Genomic DNA, 24,365 nt, shown 5'->3' with positions numbered 1-24,365 from the left:
CTTCCAGACTTATTCCGATCTCGCACTTCTAAGTTACTAGCATCTGTTAACTGCCTAATTTGTAAATTGTAATTTTTTTGGGGGGTGTTATTTATCTCGAGTTCTCGACAACTAAGTATTTTTTTCTTGGACAACAAAGACAATATCAAACCTTACATTTCTTTGACATCTGTTCATAAACAGAAATATCTAACTACTATACTTTTACCTGCTAGGAGTTCTATAGACAGGAGTCTCAGGCAGCACTGGACAGGAACCAAACACACATTGGTTCTATACAACCAAAACCACTGCAAACCCCTTTGGGTTGTTGTTTGCTGACTGTCAGCTGAAGACATCCAACTCCTTGTCCATGGCCTCTATGTTGTTTTCCAGGTTGTACTGGGCCCACTTGTTCAGCCTGCTGTACAGGGGGAATTCGTTCTTCTCCCTGTAGAGGTAGACACCGGTCACACGGTTCCAGTCGGTGCTGGAGATGGGACGGACACTCTGCTGGTGCTCGGCAAGCAACTCCATCTCCTCCTTCCCCAGCGCCACAAAGCCGTAAAAGCTTTTTACATTCTCGGCGGCCATAAGGCGGGCGTGCACTTCACCCGTGCGCTCGAAGAGGTCTTTCTCGCTGGAGCGAAACTGGGACCAGTAGTGTTCTTGCTGGTAGCCCAGTGGAGAGCAGCAGCGGTTGGCACACATCGACAGGAACACCATCAGAGATATTACTGCCACCATCAGCCAACCTATCAGCTGGAAGGAACAGAAGTTGATAAGGATACTTATTTAAACCGTTCAACATGATCAGGCAAGATTAGGTCGGAGTTAAGCAATTTCTACCATCATTTGGCAATCAAAATGCTAATGTATTATAATGTAATATCTTCTACAGGTGCTATGGACCAGCCCAGGTGCAGACAGATGTGTCCCGGATGCTGCCATGTTGTTTGACCATGCATTGGAGCGAGACAGGAAGTAGAGGTTAGAGAGGAGATGATGACATGCAACAAGTGTTGCGATTAGGTGTGTGTAAGGGCGGCAGTTGGACTAACTGGCTGAGATAACAAGATGCCTAGAAGATGCTCCCATCACAAGGCACTTGGTCCGCCTGCACAGTTTGACTTTGATATAAGCTGAAACCCAGACTAAGATCTCAGTGGGAGATGTTTTTTTGCTACACAGGGGATGTGATTTTCCAGTTTTTTTTGGTGTGTGCCCCAGACATGTTAGAAATGTTTCAACATTTAAAAAAAATATATATACACTTTTTTAATGACATGCCCAAAATAGGGATGCCATGGTTAATGTGGTTAACCATAGGAAATAATACCACTCCAGTACCTGAGATTCATACTTCAGTCGTCGCTCAACTTCAGGCCCAAAACCCTCAAGCTTTTTTATGACACTTCCTTTGCAGGGGAATTTGGCCAGGGCCTCTGAACTCTGGTTACGTGGAAAGCCCTCTATGTCCGTAATATCAATAAACTCACTGAAGGCACATGTGTAGGCCTCACCCCGCAGCAGGGAGATGACCACCCATGTCACCGGGGCCACCACGGCCCGACCAATGATCGTCCCCTTTAGAGCGAAGGCTGCAGCCCCTGACACCTTCTTGCACGTTCTGAGTCTGAACTCAGACACCAGGTCCCATGTGCTCTTGTTCATCATGATCCCTATGAGGAACAGTGCCATCGCAGGGACGCCGATGGCTGCCAGACCGTAGCGGTAGTTTCTCCCTGAGGAACAGGGGCAGTGGAAGGCAAACACGTTGTACACGGTCTGGCTGGCCACGGTGCCCAGTGCGATGAGACCATTGAAAATCATCACATCTTTGCTCTTGAAGAACAGGGACATGAACTTGAAGTTCTCTGTGACGAGGGCAAAGGCAGCCATCTTCTTGGATCTTGGAGATCAGCGAAGGAGTTGTGAGGTGTTCTCTCCGGGTTTGTATACAGTAGTCAGGCTACAGGGAGAGATGTGGGGGTAAGACTGGGGTACTTTAAGTCACAGATTAGTTACATACATTGGTATTTTAAACACCAATTTCTGTGTAAATGTGTAGTGACTGGTTATGAATGGATGGATTCTGTTTTCTCGCAGATGTTTTGCAGTTTGCTAGAACATGTTATAACATGCTTTCACTGTTGACTAAAAAAGTAATAATCGAGCAGGCATTCAAGGCATTCAACAGAGTTTTACCCATAAAGAAACAAAGCATGCAACCTACGTAAAGGAAAACAAGGAATCAACTTACACTCCAGCACAGCTCTGAGGTAGATCATTATGAGGCTCCGTTCTTCAAACAAAACCACAGAAAACCGAAATCTGTGAGCTCAAGTTTAGAAAGAGTTAGTTGGGGGGAAAACAGAGAAGAGATTTCCACGTCCTCATATGTAAACTATGTGGATCTTGGTTAGAAATGAGTTCCCTCTTTGCGTGTGTGCCAGTTTGAATGTGTCTGTGTACAGTCTGAGTGTATATAGACTGGGCACCAGCGATGAGTCACAGTCAGGAACTGCCCCTCAGTTTCCTCCCTCATGGAAAAAAACTCTTTTAAATGGAAACATGTGTTGGAGATCACATCGCAATATGGCTGCCACTAGGGAAGCCCTAGAGCTAGAATGAGCAGAATGAGTAAATATGCTCGTATTATAATTCCGGACATTTTACCCAAAGTGACATAAAATGACAGAGCAGAGCAGACACTTCCAAAGAATGGACAACGGTTTCTAAAGGGATCAAACCTGCCCTTTTGGTTACAGGACAGACTTTCTGGCCAATTGTGCTTTAAAATACTACTTGATTAAATAAATCCCTATCAATGCCAGATTTTTTTATCCAATAATGCCTATACCAATTTAAAAAAGTCAATTGGAAATCAATTGGAAAAATGTACCTTCGATTACATTTATTTGTGAATAAAAAACTAAACAAAAACACAAATATATTTTGTATGTACCGTATGTATATGTATTAAACTTCAATATAAGAAAATAACATTTAACTTTAATTATACAATGAACAAGCAACCAAGTAAATATAAAATACACAAACTGAACGTTTGATTTTATTTAACTACTTAAGGCCTATCAATTTCTTTTACTTTTTTTTAAATAGCCAATCTACAAGCTCACTATGCATCACATTGTGCCATGTTTTGAGCTTGTAGATCTGCTGTAGAATCAGCGGCATAATTGCCAATACCGACATCATCAAAAAAGTAAAATAATGGCAGATATATATCGATCTGGCTCTAAAAATAAGTTGGGAATTTCTACTTAATGTAATATATTTGACTCCTGACGTCACTGACAAAGTTTACATTTAAAACAAAATGTATTTTGTACTTTGTTGGTTTCCATGCACGTATATCTCTAGAAATGGTTAAGACCCCCTATCTCTGAGAACCATGTGTATGGGTGTCAGGATGTGATCCTAAACAGCGGTGGCCATTTGACAAGACTTCTCCAGCTGACAAGGAACTGAGAAAAAGACGGAACTGAAATTTCAACCATATATGTATGTGTATACTATTGAACATAAAACTGGATCATGTGCTGTCATCAGTAATAGTCCCATGAAAAAATCATAATATCTTGTTTATATGCATTATAACACTTTTTTTCAGAATTATCTTGCCTAGTATATGTTAAACTATTGACTTATTATACATTATTTACATATTCTATGTTTGCATTATTCTATTTAGCAGCCTACAGTAAAAGCGGCGATGAACTTTAAATTAAGACATCTTTGTATTTCTCCTGTATCATGAAATTGATTTAATTGTATTATTGAGCATAAGAGCTACATATAGGGTTTATATGAAAGAGAAAATGCAAGTTTTCATAAGCCTCGGCTTGCTAATGAAGACACATTCAGCAGGTGAGGTGAGGATTCAAATCAAAGCATGCCAAATTAAAGAAACAAAATAGATACTTCATAGGTGATGAAGCCATTCTAACTTACATTCCATATCTGTGATTAAATAGATAAATATTCCATTCTTCATACAAAGGGTGAGACGTTAGATAATCTGCCTGAGATAACACAAAACTCATTGGAAAATGTCCTAAATTGATAACTCCATGCTTGTAGGTTTTAAAGTCAGAATGAGTTGTTCTTGCTTGTAGAAATTAATTTTTTGAGTTATAAATTTAGAATAAATGGTCTAAGGTCTGCCCTTATAAAGTCTCTGCACTGGACCATTTGCATGCCCTCCTCAGTCTGCCTCAGGCTTCATGTAGCCAACAACCTGTATGCAAAATTAGCCAAGCCCCAGCCTATTCAAATCCTCCTCACAACATTTGGCCTTAGTAGACTGAGCCATTGGTTCAACACACAAAGCATCAAAGGACATTTAATAAGTGAAAGGCACACCATTACCACCATCATCAGCTCATAGATACACATACAAATGCAAACACAGCTGTGCATACTGCACATTGATGACTAGCATGTGCAAGACAAACACATTATTATTGCTATAATTGACTCAAGTAACTTGAGCGGCTCTTCTAGATTAGATTACTCCTTCACCACTACATACCATACATTGACCCTTAACCTAATCGTAAAGCTACAACCTGTTTTTACGTCCTCTTCCGACAGAGAGAGGTAATTGCAATTCAAACACCCGGGGTTCAAACCCGGGTCTCCCGTGTGGGAAACCAAACATCTACCGCTCATTCAGCGGAGGAGGAGTCGGCGCTTGGCCAGGTGAGATATTGGGCATATGAGCTACCTACAGGCAGTAGGTATATACTTGTCAGTTACTAGGTGTCCTACCCGACACCAGGTTCTAAATTTCTCAATGGAAGAGTAGGGACAACTCATCCAGCCACTGCAGATGTAGTTACATTGTATTAGTTAATATATTCTACTATAGGTTCAAATAATATTGTATTCATTAAAATAAGTGTCTCTCTCTCTCCCCTTCCATCTCACTCTGTTTGTGGAGAAAGTAGAACTGATTGCATGCAGTGCCTGCAGGGTCAAGCCCTTGCTAATGTCCCATTCCCATACTCCCAAGAGACTCACGCACGCACGCACGCACGCACGCACGCACGCACGCACACACACACACACACACACACAAACACAGCTCAGTGCCACCTAGACGTCAGAGTAGAGTGTCTTTCCATCGTGGTCTTCCCAGGTCACGCACACCCTGGGCCGGTATTCTATCCTGGTGACGTCCAGCTCAGGTTTGCAGTAGTACCACTTATTCAACAAGCAGTCCATCTGTTCCTGCCTGGTGATCCCAAAGAGCCTCTCCTCCTCTTCCTCCTCCAGCAGCTCCTCCTTCGTCATGTGGCGTCTGATGTGGGGCGGGTGCGGGAGGCGGAGAACGGTGTCCTCCCGTGCGCCCTCGAAGAACTGCACCACACACTTGCGGGCGAAGTCGCGGGCGTGCAGCACGCACGTCTCGTCGAACAGCTTTTGCTCCACGTCCAGGTAGTTGCTCCAGTAACGCGTCTGCAGGATGGCGGCGTGGTCATCGAAGCACGGCTTGACCAGCCGCCCCAGCGCCCCCAGCAGCATCCCGAAGAGGAGGATGGACCAGCCGATGGCCTGGGATGGAAGGGAAGGGCAGTGATGATGATAGGATGTTTATACGAGTGTCATGTTGTTGTTGTTGTTGTGCTTGTACGTCTCATGGTGTGTCAACAATACTTGCTTAGCGTGGAAACACTGGGGCTCTACTCTCTACACTATTATGTTAAGTGTCTTGAGACAACTTGTGAAACATTCAATTGAACTGAACATTTCTGGATCACTTATTTCCTACAACAGGCGAGGGAAGCCAAAGGTAATGTTCCACGTGCAAACAATAACGTTTCTATTCTGTTCCATTCTACTGGATGGAACAGACAATGGTGTTACAGCAGGGTAAACAATGGAACAGTCGCATAACACTGAATGCACGTAAAGCCAGCCATTCCTACACCGATTAAACTCTGTGACACAAACCTTGGAAATCCTTTTTGCCAGTTTGACACCTCATGCAATTTCTGCTGTCAGGCTTTGAAGGACAGATTTGCTTCAGTGAACTGCAGAGAGACCCACAAAGGGCATCACTCGCCTGGGTCTATTGTCCCTGATTCACAAACGTTTGAGGGAGGGATATGTACAGAAATGGCCAACAAAACAAGGACACACAAGGCTGTCTAGTCTGACAACATTTCTTGTACCTTCCTATTAATCATAATGGTCTTTTTGTAGCCTCAATTACCCAAGGTCCACCAGAATAGTCCTAATACAGGTCTATTTGGTTCTATTTGAATTTTGTTAAATTAAAATATAATAAAAATTCAGTCTGATAATAAGGATGGTGTGTGAATGTAGATGCCATGCAATGTATATAGTTTTGTAAATAGTTTTATTATTTGGGTTTATTTGCTGGAAGAGATGGCTATGAGTATAATATAAATGGTGCAGAAAAGCAAATAATCATCTTTGTAAAAAATAAATAAGGCGCTGTATAGTGCCAACTGCTCCAAATATTTTGGATGGGTGAATGCAGAGGACAAATTGTAGATATGTGTGTGTACCGCAACAACTAAAGAGGAAATAATTATTAGGAGCCGGGTAGCTAAGCTCAACCTCTCCACCTTCCGGTTTGGCCAAGGAAGCAATTCTATTTTATTTTTTATTTTTTTGCAAAAAAAAGAGCAATTGCTAAATTTCAAACATATATGGATTATTCATGTATGTTTGTGTGTAATAAGGAATATCTTACTTGGGAATAGCAGCGGACGTAGCGGGAGACTGCTTTGCGGAAAGAGCTATTCTGGAAGATAATATCTTCCTTACAGGGCACTTTAGCCATCACTTTGATCACATCTATTCCTGTGTGGTTGGGCATACCTGAGGAAAAACAACAACATACGTGTCATTTAAGACCCAACAAGGGTTGGGGTCTGCTCATATTGTAACAAATGTTTTGTACCCGTGAAGTGCTTGGGGTCGACACTCATACTGAAGGCACAGATGAAGATTTTGCCATCCAGGAGCGTAACCAAGATCCAGACCAGGGGGGCCAACATAGCTCTCTGGAGCATGGCAGCGAACAGGTGCCTAAGGGAAGGACAGGGTACAAAATTCATTTGAAAAATCACACTGAGGTAGGTTTTGCAGTTGAGCAATATGATTGCCTGTATCAATAGTGTAGCATATAAACAGCTGCTTTGTGCATATGTAGAAAGAGAACGTGATGCCTAATTACTTTATAGATTTTGAATTTGATTACAAAACATACATTAGCCACTTCAGCCTTACGTATATACACTTTGGATATTTGAAAATAGCAGATCTGCAAGCTCACAATGCTTCGCGATGAAATGCGTTGAGTTTGTAGATCTGCTATTTTCAAAAGGTTTTCATGTATTTTGAAAACTTGCGAAATGGGACATTCTGCATAATGAGTACTTTACTTTTGGTACTTTAAGTACATTTTGATGCCAATACTTTTGCACTTTTACTCAAGTAGGCTACATTCTGAACACCAGACTTTTACTTGTAATGGAGTATTTCTGCCTTGTAGTAGTGATACTTTTACTTAAGTAAAAAAGGTAAGTACTTTTTCCACCAATGCTAGAAAATAACGTTCGTAGCCGTTATATATACTCACTTAACCACGGCGGGATTTTTGGACCTTTTCCCTACGGGTCTCAGCCACTCGTCCATCATAACGCCTGTGTGTCGGTTGACCAACACACCCAGAAAAAACAGTATGATCGGCGGCACGATCATGACCCCCAGAGAGTACAGCTTGTTGTACTGTGGCAGACACGGACAGTTGAAGTCAAAGCTAGTGTACAGCTTGACGCTGACCAGGGCCAGGACGATGCAGATTCCGTTGGAGATGGACTCGGAGTTGGACTGAAAGTACTGCAGGACCAACTTCATGCGCTCCATGGTCCGTTTTTAATTTATGGTTAATTCAGAGCGAATAAGAAAAGTAGGCTACAATATATCAGGTTGCAAGAAGATCTGATACAACAAAGGAAGGCGGATATTATTATACATTTAATTGGAGACGGTACAAAAAATATATATACCAGTATTTGCAAAATCCAGATTTCACTCACCTGCAAACAAGTGAAGCTTTGCCTGCAGTGCTGAGACAACTAGTCCAGGTGCTCTGACCACACCCTGATCCTACAGCAGTCAACTCACATCAAAGGCTTACACAGAAGGGTGTGTTCAGCTTCATTTGTTTATTAGGACAAAGATATATAAGCATATAATAACTATTGGCTTTTAAAATTGTTAATTTAGGCTGTCCTTTTTGTTAAAATGCATTTATTTCAGACATTTTGGGAGAATGGAAGACTGATTGAGAAAAAGTGGATGTAGTAGTGTCCAGTTCCACTTATTCATGTACCAGGATGTAGGTCACAGGTGCAGGTGTATGTGATTAACACACAAGTGTATGTGTATGTAATGAATGCATAGGTGTTACTTGATTATTGGAACTTCACAAGTAGAGTAAAAGGCTGTCCTAGTTTGTATAATAATATTTTGGATAAAGAACACAACAGTGGGTATCCGAGTTAAAGGCATGTTCTTTCTGTAGTCAGCGTGGTTATGGCGAATATATTTCAACCAACCAAACCACAACAGATTGTAAGGTTACATTGTTTATTTATACATAAACATAAAAAAAGGGTACATACATACGGGTAGAAAAGGGGCAAACTTTTTTAAATCCCTGAATGAAAGTGCTTTAATTAAACATACATTAGTGAACATGTTTGGTCTTTAATGGGCACCCTGGTACTACTACTCAAGAGACACTTGGTACTTCTGGTTTTCTATTGTGTCTCAGGTTGAATAGTCCCTGATCAGGCAGCTCGATTGGACAACCAGGAGAACACAATGAACATCCACCAGGATATAATGCCAGTAGTCATCACCAACAAACAGAGCTATTTGAGTGACAATTAGCACAAATGAAACGATGCTCTTTGTGGAACACTTAAAGACTGACAAGTAGAAACGAGACACCATTTTGGAAGAGTATTCACAGAAAAAAAGAGACTGACAAAAATGACCCCTTCCTCAAAATAACAGCAACAAGTTCAGTGGTTCAACTCCCAAACATTACTTAACTGAAGTATAAAAAGAAATAAAGGCAAATTTCTTTTAATATGATCGAGTTTTAGGTAAGTCTAACAGACTCATTCCAGTGGGTTAGCCTGTTTTTCAACAATTAACTTTTTATTACACTAATTAAAGTCCTGCAGTTTAATTGGTATTTTGGGCCTAACAATTTAAATTATGGATTAGGAAAAACATTTGAATACAGGTTAATACACTGGAATTGTCTCATTAAAATAATAAAACCTTACCCACATGTTTTAAGTCTTAACAGCAGTTTCAGGACATTTTAATAAGAGGCGACGGACAACAAACCATTAACTCAGAGGATGACAAAAAACGAGAAAATTATCCTAACATGGGGCGACGGGCGGCAAACTTTTACCTCACTGCTTCTCATCGTTGGGTCCGGGGACCACCAGGCAATGGTGGTACCAATGTACCTTTATGGTACTGTAACTTGGGAGTTAAATAAACACCAAGTAGAAGAGTGTAGATTGTAGTTTCCAAAGATGAAACAAGGGTTCCATTTGTACCCTCTCAGAGTTACAGACCCTTAAGGGTCCATTCGGACCCCTGGTGGGCCCCGGACCAAATGTTGAGAAACAGCGCTTTTACCTCAAAGCATAGATGTGTGGACCGGCTGTGACGTCACATGTGGATTCAGCTGACATCAGAGGCAGAGCCCATCCGCACATTTCTAGTAGTTACAGTCTTCAATAACAGTGACAGCAGCATACCGATCGCAGTCAGTGAATCCAGTCCTAGGTTTCAACTTCCTTTGTTCTGTGAAGGAATGTACTCAGGAGTGTGTGTGTGTGTAAAGCCCGATTTATACTTGATTGCTTGCCTGTGTTGCGCACCGAAAACAGCTGTTGATGCGTTGTGAGCTTGTCGATCGGCTATTTTCGGTGCGCAACACCCGCACACATCTAAGCATAACTCTGGCTGCTCAGGTCAAAGTGATGTCTGATGACTCACTGGACTCGACCACTCTGAAGACGCCCCCCTTTTCCAGCTTTGAGCTCCTCTTCTCCTTGTCTGAAAAAAAGATGGCAGCACTTGGATTGAGAATTGCACCAACTGTAATGGCTAACTATAATCCCATTTTCACAAACAACCTTTTTTCTAGTATTGGTAATTATACAGTATTCCTGGATACATGTACACATTGTTAAATTCTGAAATACAGCAAGGATGCATTACCATTCAGAGAAATGTTACATGAAGACTTAACCATCGTTAGTCATCAGTCGATAGTTACAGTATACAGGCTCATTCAGTCTGTGTTCAATATTTTAATAAAAGAATTATCAAGTATTTTAATCACCCATCAAGTCACTTCGATCCAGCAGATTGTCCAGGTCCGCGTCACTGATCACCTTCCCCTTGATACTTTTCATCTCCCTGAAGATTAAATAAGGTCACAATAGCATGAATTACAATAACATTTTACTTCACATAAAGAATTTCACGTTGAACAGTTTCCATTACATGTCTACACAGTAAAATCCTCTGCGTTTATTTATCCATTTGTTGTTGCGAAAGCTCTCAGTTAAATTAACACAGACGATTGACAGGAATGAGGGCAGATTGTAATGTTCAAATCTACAAACCCACAACACATTGCATCATGAGATTGTAGAACAGCCATTTTCACCAGGTGACACCATACTTGGTCCACTCCTTTTTTTCCCCCTGTACCCCAAATCTCTTTGCCGAAAATAGCAGAGCTACAAGCTCACAACGAGTCATAATATGTGTTGTGACTTGTGCAAGTAGATCCATTTGTAGAGTTACTTTTGTCAAATGTTTCCAGAATAGTATAGTATTCATGTGGTTAAAATGAAAGAGAAAAAGGGAGTTCGCACTGACAGCTGTAAGACAGATATCTAGTCATGGTTCCTTACTTGGCAGTGTTTCTGTTCTTTAACATTTCCACCAGTTCATCCAGATCAATGCAGCTCTTTGTTGGTTGGTTCAGCTCTGTCCGCGCTCCTTTGAACTTGTCTGAGGAATAGAAGAGGCAGGAGTGAGTACATGATAGAAGAACATAAATTACATTTCAACACATTATTATTAACACCAGAGTGGAATGTCCTCAGGATGATGCCAAAACGAGTACAGCTGACCAACACCATTGAGTAGAGGCGTCTCACATAGTGCACGTGTTAACGCTCTGGACAGAATATCCACCGCTTGCTGTGTATACACAGCCCCATAAAGTAGAGACTTCCAGTATTACTCTGCATATTCACTGTTGCACCCTCGTACCCCAGTCTACATGATGGTTGATTTCACAGTAACAAATCTACAGAATGATGTTGTAAGTACCATACGTGTGATAAGGACAATCACCAAAAGTCAAAAAAGACGTTCAGGTCCTTTTTTCACTCACTCTTATGGATGATCATCTTTTCCAGCTTCCTCTTGGCTGAAGCACGCTCCAGGATGGTCTGGTCAATGGTGTTGGCTGTCACCAGGCGGTACACCACCACCGGCTTGGTCTGTCCGATGCGGTGGCAACGATCCTGGGCCTGCAGGTCTGCTTGGGGGTTCTGGTGAGGGGAATCATAAAAGAGACACTTTGCATTATTTACCTCTGACAGAACCACACACCTTTCAAGCCAACTCTGGCACACACAGCTAACGTTATAATTGCATTCATATCATGCAATGATAAAACACATGCTGCCTCTCATCATACTGAAAGGTTCCTTGTTTTTCTCCATCCGTCACTCTCTAATGTACCATCCAATAATTAAAGCTGAAATACCTTAACATAATTTATTTTAAAAACAAGTATTATGACCCTGTACCCACCCAGTCACTGTCGAAGATGATGACCGTGTCAGCAGCTGTCAGATTGATGCCCAGGCCTCCTGCTCTGGTACTCAGCAGGAACAAGAAAACATCTGGGTCTGTGGAAAACTTGGTCATCTGGGGGAGAGAAACAAAAACCCATAAGATATAAGCACAAAGTGATGACGACCGTTTCAGTAGTACCGTGCAGAGGTTCATGTTATCTTCCCCAGTTACGCTCCCTGCTAAAAAAAAAGTGTACCGAACAACCGGTAGGAGTCGCTGGTGCAGTGATAAGGACGCCACCCGCGTGTCGGCTTCCCACCCAATATGTTGTGTTCGGTGGAGCGCACTGCAGAGGTAACGAACTCCAGTCTCTGCAGTGGTGGTTGATTACTTGACCACCCAGATGCCGTTAAAACAGTAATTCAGAGAATCAAATAGCATATACACTCACGTTTGTTTCTCTATCTACATAGGACATGGAGCCATCCAGTCGGCTGTACTGGAAGTCTCTCAGGTAACAGTAATCCATCAGCAGGTCCAAGATGGATGTCATCTGACTGAAGACCAGCACCTACACACACAAATAAATTACAAACATCAGTAAATAATATAGAATAGAAATGTTTCCTTCTGCATCATTTCACACACACACACACACACACACACACACACATATATATGCAAGGTATGAAAAGCAGTTTTTAGCGGTGCCAACCGCTCTAAGCTTGACTTTGTCCGTATGTCCGTCCGTCCGTCCGTGTGTCCGGATGAGCACGGCAAAGAAGCAAACAGCTATAACTTCAGTTTGCTGCATGCCACCAAGTCCAAATTTGGTATGTGGACTTAGACCACCAATAGGGACGAGCATGAATTGATGACGTTATCAAAGAGGGGTCCAGGGACCCCCAGCGCCCGTATGAGCACGGGATGAGCACGGGATTTTAAACAGCTATAACTCCAGTTTGCAGCATGCCACCAAGTCCACATTTGGTATGTGGACTTAGAGCACCAATAGGCACGAGCATGAATTGATGAAGTTATCAAAGAGGGCTCCAGGGACCCCCAGCGCCCGTATGAGCACGGGATGAGCACGGGATTTTAAACAGCTATAACTCCAGTTTGCAGAATGCCACCAAGTCCACATTTGGTATGTGGACTTAGACCATCAAGAATTGCTGAAGCCCCGCCCCCTCTGTCTTCCCATTGGCTGGCCTTCAAACAGCCATAACTGAAGTTCGCAGCATGCTATGGAGTACAAATTTTGTACATGGACTAAAGGCAGCAATAGGGACTAACTGTCATTACTTAAGCCCCGCCCCCTCTGTCTGCCCATTGGCTGGGCTTTAAACAGCCATCATTCCAGTTTGCAGCATGCTACCAAGTACAAATTTGGTACGTGGACTCAGACCACCAATAGGGACGAACTGAAATGAGTTAAGGCCCGCCCCAAAGGCACCGCTTCCTTCACACAGGGTGTGATTTTTTTAACAGTCAAGATAAAATGCACACATTCTGACGCAAATCAATTATCAACATAATTGAGGATTAGTCATTGAATAACCATAGTACAATTACCATGCATTAAAATAGTCCCATAAACATGTGTCATAAATGCCTTTAAAGCTCAAATACAAGTGTAAGTTGAATGATTGTGACTTGTCCGTGACTTGTACCTTGTGGCCTCTTTGCTTCAGAGCAGGCAGCAGTCTGTCCAGGATGAGAAACTTCCCTGAGCTCTTCACCAGCTCTTCGTCGATCTGCAGGACGCAAAGAAAGCCACAATATAGCAGTATTTAAAAAAAGGAAAATAAGCACACTTCAGAAATAAGGGAAGAAGACAGGCGGGTAGTAAATGTCCACAATGCGTCGCAAAGCATCGTGAGCTTGTAGAGCGGGCTAGGTTGCAAGGCAAAAACAAAAAATCCCCCCAAAACAAGAGATTAACATGAATGACAAATCAGGAGCTCGCCAGGAGAAATGGTCACAAAAAAAGGAGACCAAAACAGGTGCGTTGGTAGGTTATACAAACTGCTACTGGTAAATATGATACAATATGAGCAGCAGTACCTTGAACTCCAGCGTGCCGGGAATCAGTGGATACTCCAACAGGTAAGGGTGGTTGCAACACTTCCTCAGCAACATGAGGATGTTTCTCATCTTCAGGTTAATGTCAGCGTCCAAATGGGTCTGTACCTGCACCACTTCTTTGCTGGAGCTGGAGGAAGGAGGAGAATAAGGATCTCAAAACATCTCTACTCAACCGACTCTCAAAGAAGAGCTGGAATTGCAATATTAATAATTCAATCGTCATTGTATAACGTACAATTGCATCAGCTTGCAGGCTCTCAGACTACCATGCAGATATGCAAACAAGTGTTAAAAGGACCATACCAGTGTTCTGGCAAGTGTAGCTTATTGATAAGGAATCACGGTATACTTGACATTACTGCCAGTGTTGTGACCGTAAGGATTTATTACTATGCACCCAACCCACCAAAAAGTGTCCACGCGCGCAGGTTTGTGCGCGAATGTTCTCGCCAAACCTGGTTATACCGGGACACTTAAATGTTTCAGTCTGTGGTCCAGGTGCAGTGACAATGTGAAGCTTCAGCTACCCAAAATTCTGAGCTTTGCCCCAAATGCATCCAAGAAAGATAACATTTATATTGAAAATAACAGAATATAACCCAAGGATGTGGGAGCACTGGGAGCCGTGGAATAGAGCGACTGCCCTACCACAATTACGTAGAAAAAGAATTAGTCTGTGTGTTGGTAATTGAAATGACACAGTAGAGCAGGTGCTGACCTTTCCTCAATCTCCTTGCGGACTGTCTCCAGGTACTTCTCCAGGTCATCTTCTTGCATCTCCTGGTAGTTCACTGTCCTCCGAGACCGCCTTGCCCTGCCATTACTGCCCACCTCCACTGGTTTCTCCTCCTGAATGAGAACACGGGGTGACTGAATGTTACAGTTAATCAAACTAATCGGTTTAATTGATGATAAATTAGTATCCTTATTTTGGCCATGTCATTATAGGCAAAAAGTTGAGAAAATGTTTTAGAAATAGTGAAAATAGAAGATCTAAAAGCCCACAACACATCACACAAAATCAAGTCAATTTGTTGATATAAAAAATGACAAAAACATGCTTTTTGATTAATATAAAAAGTAATCGCCAGAAAAAAAACAACAATAGTTGCAACCCTAACTGAATGTTTCAGCAAGTTACATTTAAGACATTTTAAGACCATTTCCCTTCATCACGCTTCCGGTGGAGGTCTAATATCAATGAATCAATTATTAAATCCATAAAGTGAAGTCTAAATGTAAACAAAAACATGCTTTTTGATTATCTGATTAATATAAAAAGTAATCGACAGAAAAAAAAAACAATAGTTGCAACCCTAACTGAATGTTTCAGCAAGTTACATTTAAGACATTTTAAGACCATTTCCCTTCATCACGCTTCCGGTGGAGGTCTAATATTAATGAATCAATTAATTATTAAATCCATAAAGTGAAGTCTAATTGTAAATCTTTCCATTGTGCCTTTATTTTGACCAATCTTACCAAAGCCTCAGCCTATGTGACAGGCAGTCGGTCTTAATCAAAACAAGTTAAAATTAAATAAAAGGCACAATTTCACAAGTAAAATAATCATGAATGAAAAAGAGAAATACAAGTCTGTGAGACCCCGATGGATTACAAAGTCAGGATTCAGTGCACGTTGACATTGTGCAACATTACCTTCTCCTGTCCTAGCATCTTGGCGATAGTCTTGTTGACCACTGCTGTGTAGAAGGTCGCCTGCTTGGCAGACAGAGGAGCATAAACAATGATCTCCTTCTTGGGAGGAACCTCCAGCGTCACGTCTGACTTCAACCTCCTCAGGAGGAATGGTGTCAGGATCTGGAGACCAGAGCGAGATCTTGTCAGCGTTCTTCTCATCATCATTATTTTTTTCCTTTCCAGTTAATATCACGACAGCCATCACAAGTGCTGAACCCCGAAGGCATTCACAAAACAATGAATCAGTGATAATAGGTACAGTATAATGATTCTTTTGATGACATTTTTCAATCTCGACTGTGCTTCCCATTATGCCATGTATTCTTTGGTTGTTTTGATTGTTATGTGGTGGTTAAAGGGATAGTTCACCCCCAAAATTACTTTTTTTCTATCGATTACACACCACATGGAGATTTGATGACCGGCAAAAAGATGCTATTGTCTCCGGTAGGAGACTCAAAGTCGACACTTTGAGTCTCCTGCCGGAGCCACCGCTGGTCATCAAATTATTGTCTTAGAAATGCGACAAAAAAAAAAAAATCCCCAGGAATTCAAGGCTTCATGGGGTGTGTACTGTGTAATTGATAGAAAATAATATTTTTTTTGGGTTACCTATTCCTTTAAGACCCTCGTCTCTGGAACAACATGCACCCCTGTGATCATGGAACTGTGATCAAACCTTGCCAGAAGCTACAGCCTCTTTTATGCCATCTCAATGTAGAAAGGTAGAAGTGGGAGTAGACTTTGACTTTTGACGCCGTTGTCGTGCACTGGAAATAGAAGCTCACGATGCATAGCTTTTAGCTAGGCTATTTTCGGTGCGTGACACCTGCGCACAACTAACTACAACTCAGGCTTGAGAAGAGGACTGACCTGATGGAGCATGCTCAATACGTTCTGCTCCCGCTCGTTGGCCATCACGTTCTCCGCATCTGCACGGATGGAGTCGATGTCGAACCACGACTCGAAACTACGCATACAAAAACATATTAGTTTGTTTTTTAGGTGTCCATTAGCTGCATTTGTTCAAACAGACAAAATGCTGATTTAAACAAAAAAATACTTATGTGACATATTTCTGAAATAGAACATTAAAACTATTCTACAATTGTATTCGTCACCTGAAAGACTGACAAGTCAGACTAACCATATTTCATAACAGTGTGGGTTTGGAATGAAGCTTTGGCCATTGTACAGAAATACCAAAAATAAATGGAAAGAAATAATGATAGAAACCATCCCATACCTCCTGAGGTCATCAAAGACGTCAGGTAGGAGGAAGTTGAGGAGGGACCACAGCTCGGCCAGGTTGTTCTGCAGTGGCGTTCCCGTCAGCAGCAACTTGTTGTCAGTGGGGATAAGCTTCAGCTCACGCACCAGACGGCAGTTCATGTTCTTGATCCGATGACCCTCGTCTACGATCAGGTACCTCCAGGAAAAACGCTGAATGTGGAGGAGGGCGAGAGATGGGCGACAATTCCACAATGGAATTTATTATCTATTCAGTCAGTTCAACATTTCATCCAGGCAGATTACCAAGCCAAACTAATTACGGTACACTCCAGGCACATGTAGCGATTTCTAGCTCATGCATGAACACAGAAAGGGGTCTAACAGTACCTGTAACATCTTCCTGTCAATCATGGCGATTTCAAAGGAGGTGATGACAACTGGGAACATTTTGAGGGGGCCCTGAGGCCTCCTGAACTGCTTGAGGAGTTTGGCCCTCTCGGGCTGGGTGCCATGGTAGAGCACTACACTCACCTGCAACAACACACAAATAAGACGATCATACTACAGCTGACAGGTTTGTATATCATAACACCTTTCAGGGTCTTTAGCGACATAGTATACCTGAACGTGCTTTACAAAGAGCACTAGGTAGTAAGTACAAACACAAAGCAACAACAAGAGACAATATAAAAACAATGGTGGTCAGCCAAAATGACTGCCAAATAGGCGAAGCAGCTTTACTGCATATTACAGCTTTCAGGTTCTTTAGCGACATAGTATACCTGAACGTGCTTTACAAAGAGCACTAGGTAGTAAGTACAAACACAAAGCAACAACAAGAGACAATATAAAAACAATGGTGGTCAGCCAAAATGACTGCCAAATAGGCGAAGCAGCTTTACTGCATATTACATTCTCAATACAATGACACGATCAGATGCGATTGGTGCAGAGTAGATGTCTTCTATGTGATTGGTGCAGAGTAGATGTGTGAGGACTCACAATGCACATACTAGTTGACAAGACATACATTTTTGCACATGCCAAAATGGTGAGGTAGAAACTCCCTGAGCCAAATTCCTCATCCTCAGATTCTAAATTGCCATTTTCACAAGCAAATCCCAGTCCACCATTTCTGCCAGCAATAGAGGGTCAGGAGTCTCGGTACCTCTGGTGTGAAGCGTTTGAACTCGCTGACCCAGTTGGGCAGGGTGGAGAGTGGAGCCACCACCAGGAAGGGCCCCTTCACAGTCTTCTCGATCATCATGGCGATGTGGGCGATGCACTGAATGGTCTTTCCCAGACCCATCTCATCAGCCAGGATCCCATTGATACCGTTCTCCCATAGCATCTAACACACAACACAGCAGAGTTGACATTAGAACATAATAGAGAGGGGCACTAGGACAGAGACGGAGACAGAGAGAGCAGAAAGTGTCTCACCCTCAGCCATTCGATGCCCTCTATCTGGTACCACCTCATCAGCCCTCCAGTAAAGAGTGTGGGCTGCTGAAGAGGAACCGGCTGGCCGTTCACCTTCCTGTCGGGGTCCAGGAGTTGCTTGGCATTGTCTCGCATGGTCTCAGAGAGACGGTCTTTGATCTCCGTGTTGGAGTCGGTCATGTTTTCTATATCCTGTGCATTCACTGATCTGGAGGCCGTATCCTGCTCCTGGAAGGGAAGAGGATATAGGGTAACATGTATTAATATTAAAAACAAACTCAATTTATATAGCACCTCTCAAAACAGAGCCATAAAGTATTTTACAGTCATACAGTGCTAGATATAAAATAAATAAAGGAAAAGTGCAATAAACACAGCAATAAATACAGTAATTCCCCCTCACACTCCTTTCTGCAGTTTTAAACTTGAACATTCATCAATAGGAAAATGTCCCTGGTTTTCCTGCATCATGTTCTATTCTGTGTTTTCCTCCTCTACTCTCTTATGTGTTTTTCTCCTCTACTCAGTCCAACAGCTCACTGCTTCTTTCCTTAGTCCTCATCTGTAATGTTTTATCCCCCACATATTTCTCTGTTATACAATCTTATTAGGATCGTAGGAATATTATAAGAACATTGTCTGACCATGGTACTTTTTGCTACTGATTCTGTGTAGAATGCTGGTTCTACGAAGTGAAATTCATTCCATTGTCAAAACACTTTGGGATCTGGATAAGGGTCAGATGGCTGGCTTGGGTGTTTATCTACCACACATGTGCGCTCACACTGTTGACCAACTAACGTCAAAGGAAAAAAAAGCACTGATGCCAAAATAATTGCTGCACACCTGACCCATGGTATGAATGGTCCAAATGGTTAACATAGGCGCCAAAAAGTATCTGGCTGCCAATCGCTGCGCGGCAGTTCGCAGCACTTCCAGCTCTAACAAAGAAACAAAAAACATAAAATAAAATGTAACTTTATTTACCTGTTTTACTTCAGTTTTACTTTTCTTGGCCTTGGACAAGATTTCCTGAAAGGAAAAAAGAAAAAAAAACGGCAATACATAAGCAAACAAGCACATTAATAGTTCAACAAGTTAAGACAAAATGTACATATTGTGTGTGTATCAGTACACACACACACACACACACACACACACACACACACACACACACACTTAAACAGGAGCTTACTTCTTTAGATATGACATCAGCAATTTTGTAGTCGTCATGTGGCCTTTTCCGTTTCTTCTTTTTGTCGTCTACAGACAGAAGAATAAAATTAATCTGATATTCATCACTCTACACTTATTAACGCCTGGCTTTTGTGTGTAGGCAATTATTTTGATTATTCCAGTTGTGTGCCAACTGATTTTTGCATTATATTTCTATTTTTTGAGTGCCTGCTTGAATTTTGCTTTACTTAATACTTTTACTTCATCATAACCTTTATTTAATATATACTTTGAGTAGAGTTGAGGAGCATGCCCTCATTGTAGCCGAGGTAACAATACAGAACAGAATACTCAACATGTAGTTATTCATATACAACAATAATTTAAAAACACATGAATCGGAAGACAGAAAATACAAAATAAATCTAAAACAGCTAAACTTAACTACGGTACTTAATGCACACTACTCACCATTATCAGCTACTTTTCCATCAGGGCTCTGTAAACAATGAGGAAATAAATGGCACAATTCAGTAATGAATATAATCATTTCTGTACAATATATTTTTTCACAAACCAGAAACCTCCCCTCACCTTCATGGCTTTCTTCATAAGCCTCTCCTTCTTCAGTTTCTCCTGAAATGGGAATAAAAACATAAAAACATCAATGTGATACTCTTTGGTCACGTCACACTAAGTGACATGAATGACTTGAACTACCTACGTTTTCACGTGTTTAAAACGCATACCCAATGAATACATTAATAATAAAAATAGTATAATCAGATGGTCAATCAAAGGTTCAATGTAATTTCTTGGCGATTACTTCAAAAGTCATAGGAGTAAACTGGTGATGAGCAGTCCACTTCCACAGCCATCATTTCTTTACTGAGTCAGACAGTACACATGCCAAGACTGCACAGGGCTTGAAGGCTCAATTGGGTTTTGATCTTATGCCAGCAGTAAAGTAAATGTGCTGGGGTCCTAACCACTGCCCTTATCAACGTCAAGAAAGCAATTACTACCTTTTTAACAATTGACCCAAACTCAAGGAGGAGTCATGAAGGGCACAGACTTATGAATTATTGTGCTCACTCTAATTAACCTACCCATCAGTTTCAATGCAGCAGCCGATTCTGTGACCTCTGCAGAAATACTCTTGTAGAGCCATGATTACCCAGTGAGGTAGATAGAAATGGAACATATGCGGTGGAGTTCCCAATGATAGAGTTGTTAAATCACATAAGCTCTATTTTATAATTTGTTGTACGACAGTGTCGCAAAGCGACAATAGCTGATCTACAAGCTCACAATGCATTGGGAGTTTGAAGATTGCAGCTTTTTTCCACCTACATGACCAAAATAGAGATGCCAGGATTAATGTGGTTAAAACCCACACATGAATGTGTGTTTGCCTGGTATACAATCCCACTACTGCCATCTGCTGTTTAACTCTGGAATACTTGCCAAATGGATGATATTGAAACATTTCATTGAGGACTCTTCACATAGTTGAAAATAGTCAAGAAGCTCACATCTTGAGTCATTCAATTATTATTGATTATTATTTCAATAACGCAACGTCCTGCTGCCTCCTGCATTATGTGCAATTTCGAAACGGGTGGTACATAGGACCGTTAGGTGATTTCCAACAACGCTTTCAAACTCGAACACTTAGAACAGCACACAGCATGTCTACGGTGGATTTTTATGAAACAAAAACTTGACAGATAAAAGAGGATAATCCAAGATTTCAGTACAGTTGCAATCTTGATGAGTTTAACGTAGTTTAATACAATCACATAGGTCAGGATATTTCTGTTTGGATGTATGGGCTGTCAAGGGTTGGTATTGCAACTCTAGATGCCAGATAGCATTATAGCATCCAAGTTGCTTGCAGCTATCTCTTCGCCACAAATCATCACAACTAATTTAAATGAACTTCCAACCCCACTATCCAGAGATTAATGATATAATTTGATGATGCAGTCCCGTTTACCTCCTGCTGTTGTTGTTCCATCTTGGTCAGCAGGAACTTGGAGTAGATGTTGCTCTTCTCCAGAAGGTGCTGCAACCTCTTGAAACGCGACTCATGAGACTGACTCTCCATCTGTTCCCTCGCCTGGAGGTCAGAGAATTATTGTTAGTAGTAGTTATACTAATATCGGTCACCCCCAATTAAATAAACAGCATATCGTTGCTGTCGGGCAGACACCTTGTATGTCCAAAACCGTTGCTTTTTCATCATTTCAAAAAGTGCAAATAGCTGATCTACAAGTTCACAGCGCGTACAAAATGCGTACATCGGCTATTTTCACTATTTGACACTCTTGTACGACGAAGTAGGGCATTCATCTACGAAACAAAGTTGAAATATTGAGATAAGGTTTCTGCCCGACGACAATATATAAAATGGCATTCAGAGAGATGTTGAGGCCCAAAACACTCCAACAATACCAGGAAAGAACACAAACAGAGAAATAGATTCAAATGCATGTGAAAATGTTAAGATAATATACCTGTTCCACGAATTCCTCCTCCTTTCTCTCGTTTTCCTCCTTCAACTTCTCCTCTTCCTTCTTCATTTGCTCGGTGATGACGACTTCTGTGCCCTCAGATTTCACAGCATCACCTTCAAGAAACAAATCAGAAAACACTTACAGTCAATTCACACTATGGAATGCATCTGTACGATTCTGAAACCCTTCCACTTTTGACAGTGTGAAGGCTAGCTGAATGGATCCGGATTGGTATCCCACCAGTACGCACCCAAAAGAATGCTTAGGCCTAAATGGTAAAACCCTCAGTGTTCATTTATCCATTTTATTTTACTTTGACATTGTGTATATATCGTTCAAAAGGTACGGCAACAGTACATTATTATGCTCATTATTATGCTCTGCCTCGTCAAAATATTCCCAGTGTAATATTCCCCCGTTTATTTCCAGTGGTGGAAAAGGAAAGAAAATGTGTACTTAAGTAAAAGTATCAATACCGCAATGTAGAAATACTAAAAGTCTGGTAATCAAAATGTACATAAAAGTACCAAAAGTAAAAGTACTCATTATGCAGAATGTCCCATTTCACAGGTTTTCAAATGTATTCAATGTATACAAGTCTTTTGAAAATAGCAGATCTACAAGCTCACAATGCGTTGCGACGCATTGTGAGCTTGTAGATCTGCCATTTTCAAATGGCCAAAATGTATATAGGGCTGAAGTGGTTAATGTATGCGTTTTGTAATAATAGTCAAAAATCTAAAAAGTAACTAGTAACTAAAAGGGTTTCAAATAATTGTAGTGGCGTAAAAGTACAATATTCGCCTCTTGGAGTAGAAATAAAAGCACTGACAATGGGAAATAAAAATAAAAACCTCAAAATTGTACTTCAGTATACAGTACTGGAGTAAATGTAGGCTACTTAGTGACTTTACACCATTGGTTCTCAAAGTGGGGCCCGGGGACCCACAGGGGTACTTGAGGGGGTCCCCAGCTAAATGATGGATAGGAACCAAATGGACCCTTATGGGTCTGTAACTCTGAGAGTGACCAAGTGGACCCGTTAGGGTCCATTTGGTTCCATTTGTACACTCTCAGAGTTAAATTAACATTGATTTTACTATATAAATCGGGGTCCCAGGGATAGAAATGCCATTAAATGGCGGTCCGTAGCCTAATGCATGTCAAACTGGGGGTCCTTGAAATTAAAATGGTTGAAAATCACTGCAAGAGCCGTAAAAGTCTTCTCTTATGGGGGTCCCTGGCTTATCTTTTCAAATGGGGGTCCGCGGGCTAATAAGTGTCAATTTGAGGGTCCTTGACATGAAAAAGTTTGAGAACCACTGCTTTACACCACTGAACATTACCATCTGCTGATGCAGTCTCCATGGCTGTTCCAAGAGGCTCCTCAGACTCGTCAGGTTTGGGGCATTGAGGCGACACACTTCGAGATTCTTCCTTCACACTGTTAATGAAAGAACAAGAGACTCATAACCGAGTGCATAATAGTACTACAACACATACGTAACGTGGCTGAGGCTGAGTTATAAAATGACTGGATATACAGGTTTTGTAGCAATTGTAGAAATATTAGACCTTAATCATCAAATATTTAAGCATGTTCTAAACATATATACTTTACGTTACTTAACAACATTTTCCAAATATTTACTTTTTTAACATTTTGGACAAAATAGCCAATTTTACATCGAGGTGCCCAGATGTCCCCAGTGCCCACGGCCCACCTATCCCGAAACCAACTCACCTCGACATACTTGCTCCCAAAAGGTTGACAACAAAACAGTTGCAAGTTACACAAGGTAGTTATAATATGCAAGCTGCTTTTCCTCAGCCAGAAAGAAGCACGTCCAACAACAATAAATGCAGAGTTTCTAAACAGAAGCGTTGTGCAGTATCCTCTGTCTGTCTCCTCTGTCCTGCACGCCGGCTGCAGCCTAATGTTGCCAGATTGTGTGAGAAAAATAAGCAACCAGGTCTATGAAAACAAGCGCAAAAGAAGCAACGTAGGTAACATGAGCACTTTACACCTATTATGCATAGGCTATTTGGAAAATAGCAGATCTACAAGCTTGTGACGTGTAGATCGGCTATTTTCAATAACTCTGACCTGCAATAAAATGTGTAATATTTGGAATATTTTGGGAAAACACAAATGCTCCCCTAGGCACAAAACAGAGAACCACTGGTTTAAATAATATGTTTTTTGGAAGCAAGCCTAAATAAGTAAGTACTCTTTAGAAACAAGCCACAAAAAAATGCAACCCGCAACTACAGATATTTTAAAGCAACTTTACAGAACAAAAT

At 41.4% G+C, this 24,365-nt stretch overlaps 3 protein-coding genes across 4 annotated transcripts; all 3 read right to left on the bottom strand.

Moving 5' to 3' along the window:
• Positions 1-324: 324 nt before the first annotated feature.
• Positions 325-2,461, bottom strand: LOC311059146 (calcium homeostasis modulator protein 2-like; the record flags this gene model as incomplete). 2 transcript variants are annotated; one of them, XM_084076828.1, is made up of 3 exons in its annotated part: positions 2,245-2,461; positions 1,330-1,951; positions 325-741 (listed from the first exon to the last, which is right to left on the bottom strand). In XM_084076828.1, the coding sequence occupies exons 2-3, from the start codon at positions 1,879-1,881 to the stop codon at positions 325-327; spliced, it is 969 nt and encodes a 322-aa protein (XP_083932954.1). In that variant the 5' UTR covers positions 1,882-1,951; positions 2,245-2,461. The 2 variants fall into 2 exon arrangements, with proteins under 2 accessions (XP_083932954.1, XP_083932953.1); XM_084076827.1 differs by lacking the exon at positions 2,245-2,461 and having other exon boundaries at positions 1,330-2,221.
• A 910-nt stretch (positions 2,462-3,371) lies between these two features.
• Positions 3,372-8,071, bottom strand: calhm3 (calcium homeostasis modulator 3). Its single transcript, XM_084076826.1, has 4 exons — positions 7,622-8,071; positions 6,941-7,068; positions 6,731-6,858; positions 3,372-5,562 (listed from the first exon to the last, which is right to left on the bottom strand). Exons 1-4 carry the CDS (start codon positions 7,906-7,908, stop codon positions 5,104-5,106), a joined length of 1,002 nt encoding a protein of 333 aa, XP_083932952.1. The 5' UTR covers positions 7,909-8,071; the 3' UTR covers positions 3,372-5,103.
• A 1,905-nt stretch (positions 8,072-9,976) lies between these two features.
• hells (helicase, lymphoid specific) lies at positions 9,977-23,988 on the bottom strand. Its single transcript, XM_084077345.1, has 23 exons — positions 23,806-23,988; positions 23,408-23,505; positions 22,062-22,174; positions 21,542-21,664; positions 20,137-20,178; positions 20,014-20,041; positions 19,562-19,629; positions 19,354-19,398; positions 18,367-18,594; positions 18,092-18,274; positions 17,311-17,454; positions 16,937-17,133; positions 16,564-16,660; positions 15,649-15,810; positions 14,708-14,838; positions 13,969-14,116; positions 13,575-13,658; positions 12,353-12,472; positions 11,917-12,033; positions 11,492-11,651; positions 11,004-11,103; positions 10,424-10,500; positions 9,977-10,134 (listed from the first exon to the last, which is right to left on the bottom strand). The coding sequence occupies exons 1-23, from the start codon at positions 23,811-23,813 to the stop codon at positions 10,046-10,048; spliced, it is 2,562 nt and encodes an 853-aa protein (XP_083933471.1). The 5' UTR covers positions 23,814-23,988; the 3' UTR covers positions 9,977-10,045.
• Positions 23,989-24,365: the final 377 nt, after the last annotated feature.

This window comes from Gymnoscopelus microlampas (assembly GCF_963454915.1).
Source record: "Gymnoscopelus microlampas genome assembly, chromosome: 13".
Lineage (NCBI taxonomy): Eukaryota > Metazoa > Chordata > Actinopteri > Myctophiformes > Myctophidae > Gymnoscopelus > Gymnoscopelus microlampas.
The sequence above is the reverse complement of the archived record's forward strand: the minus strand, read 5'-3'. Positions and strand labels throughout refer to the sequence as shown.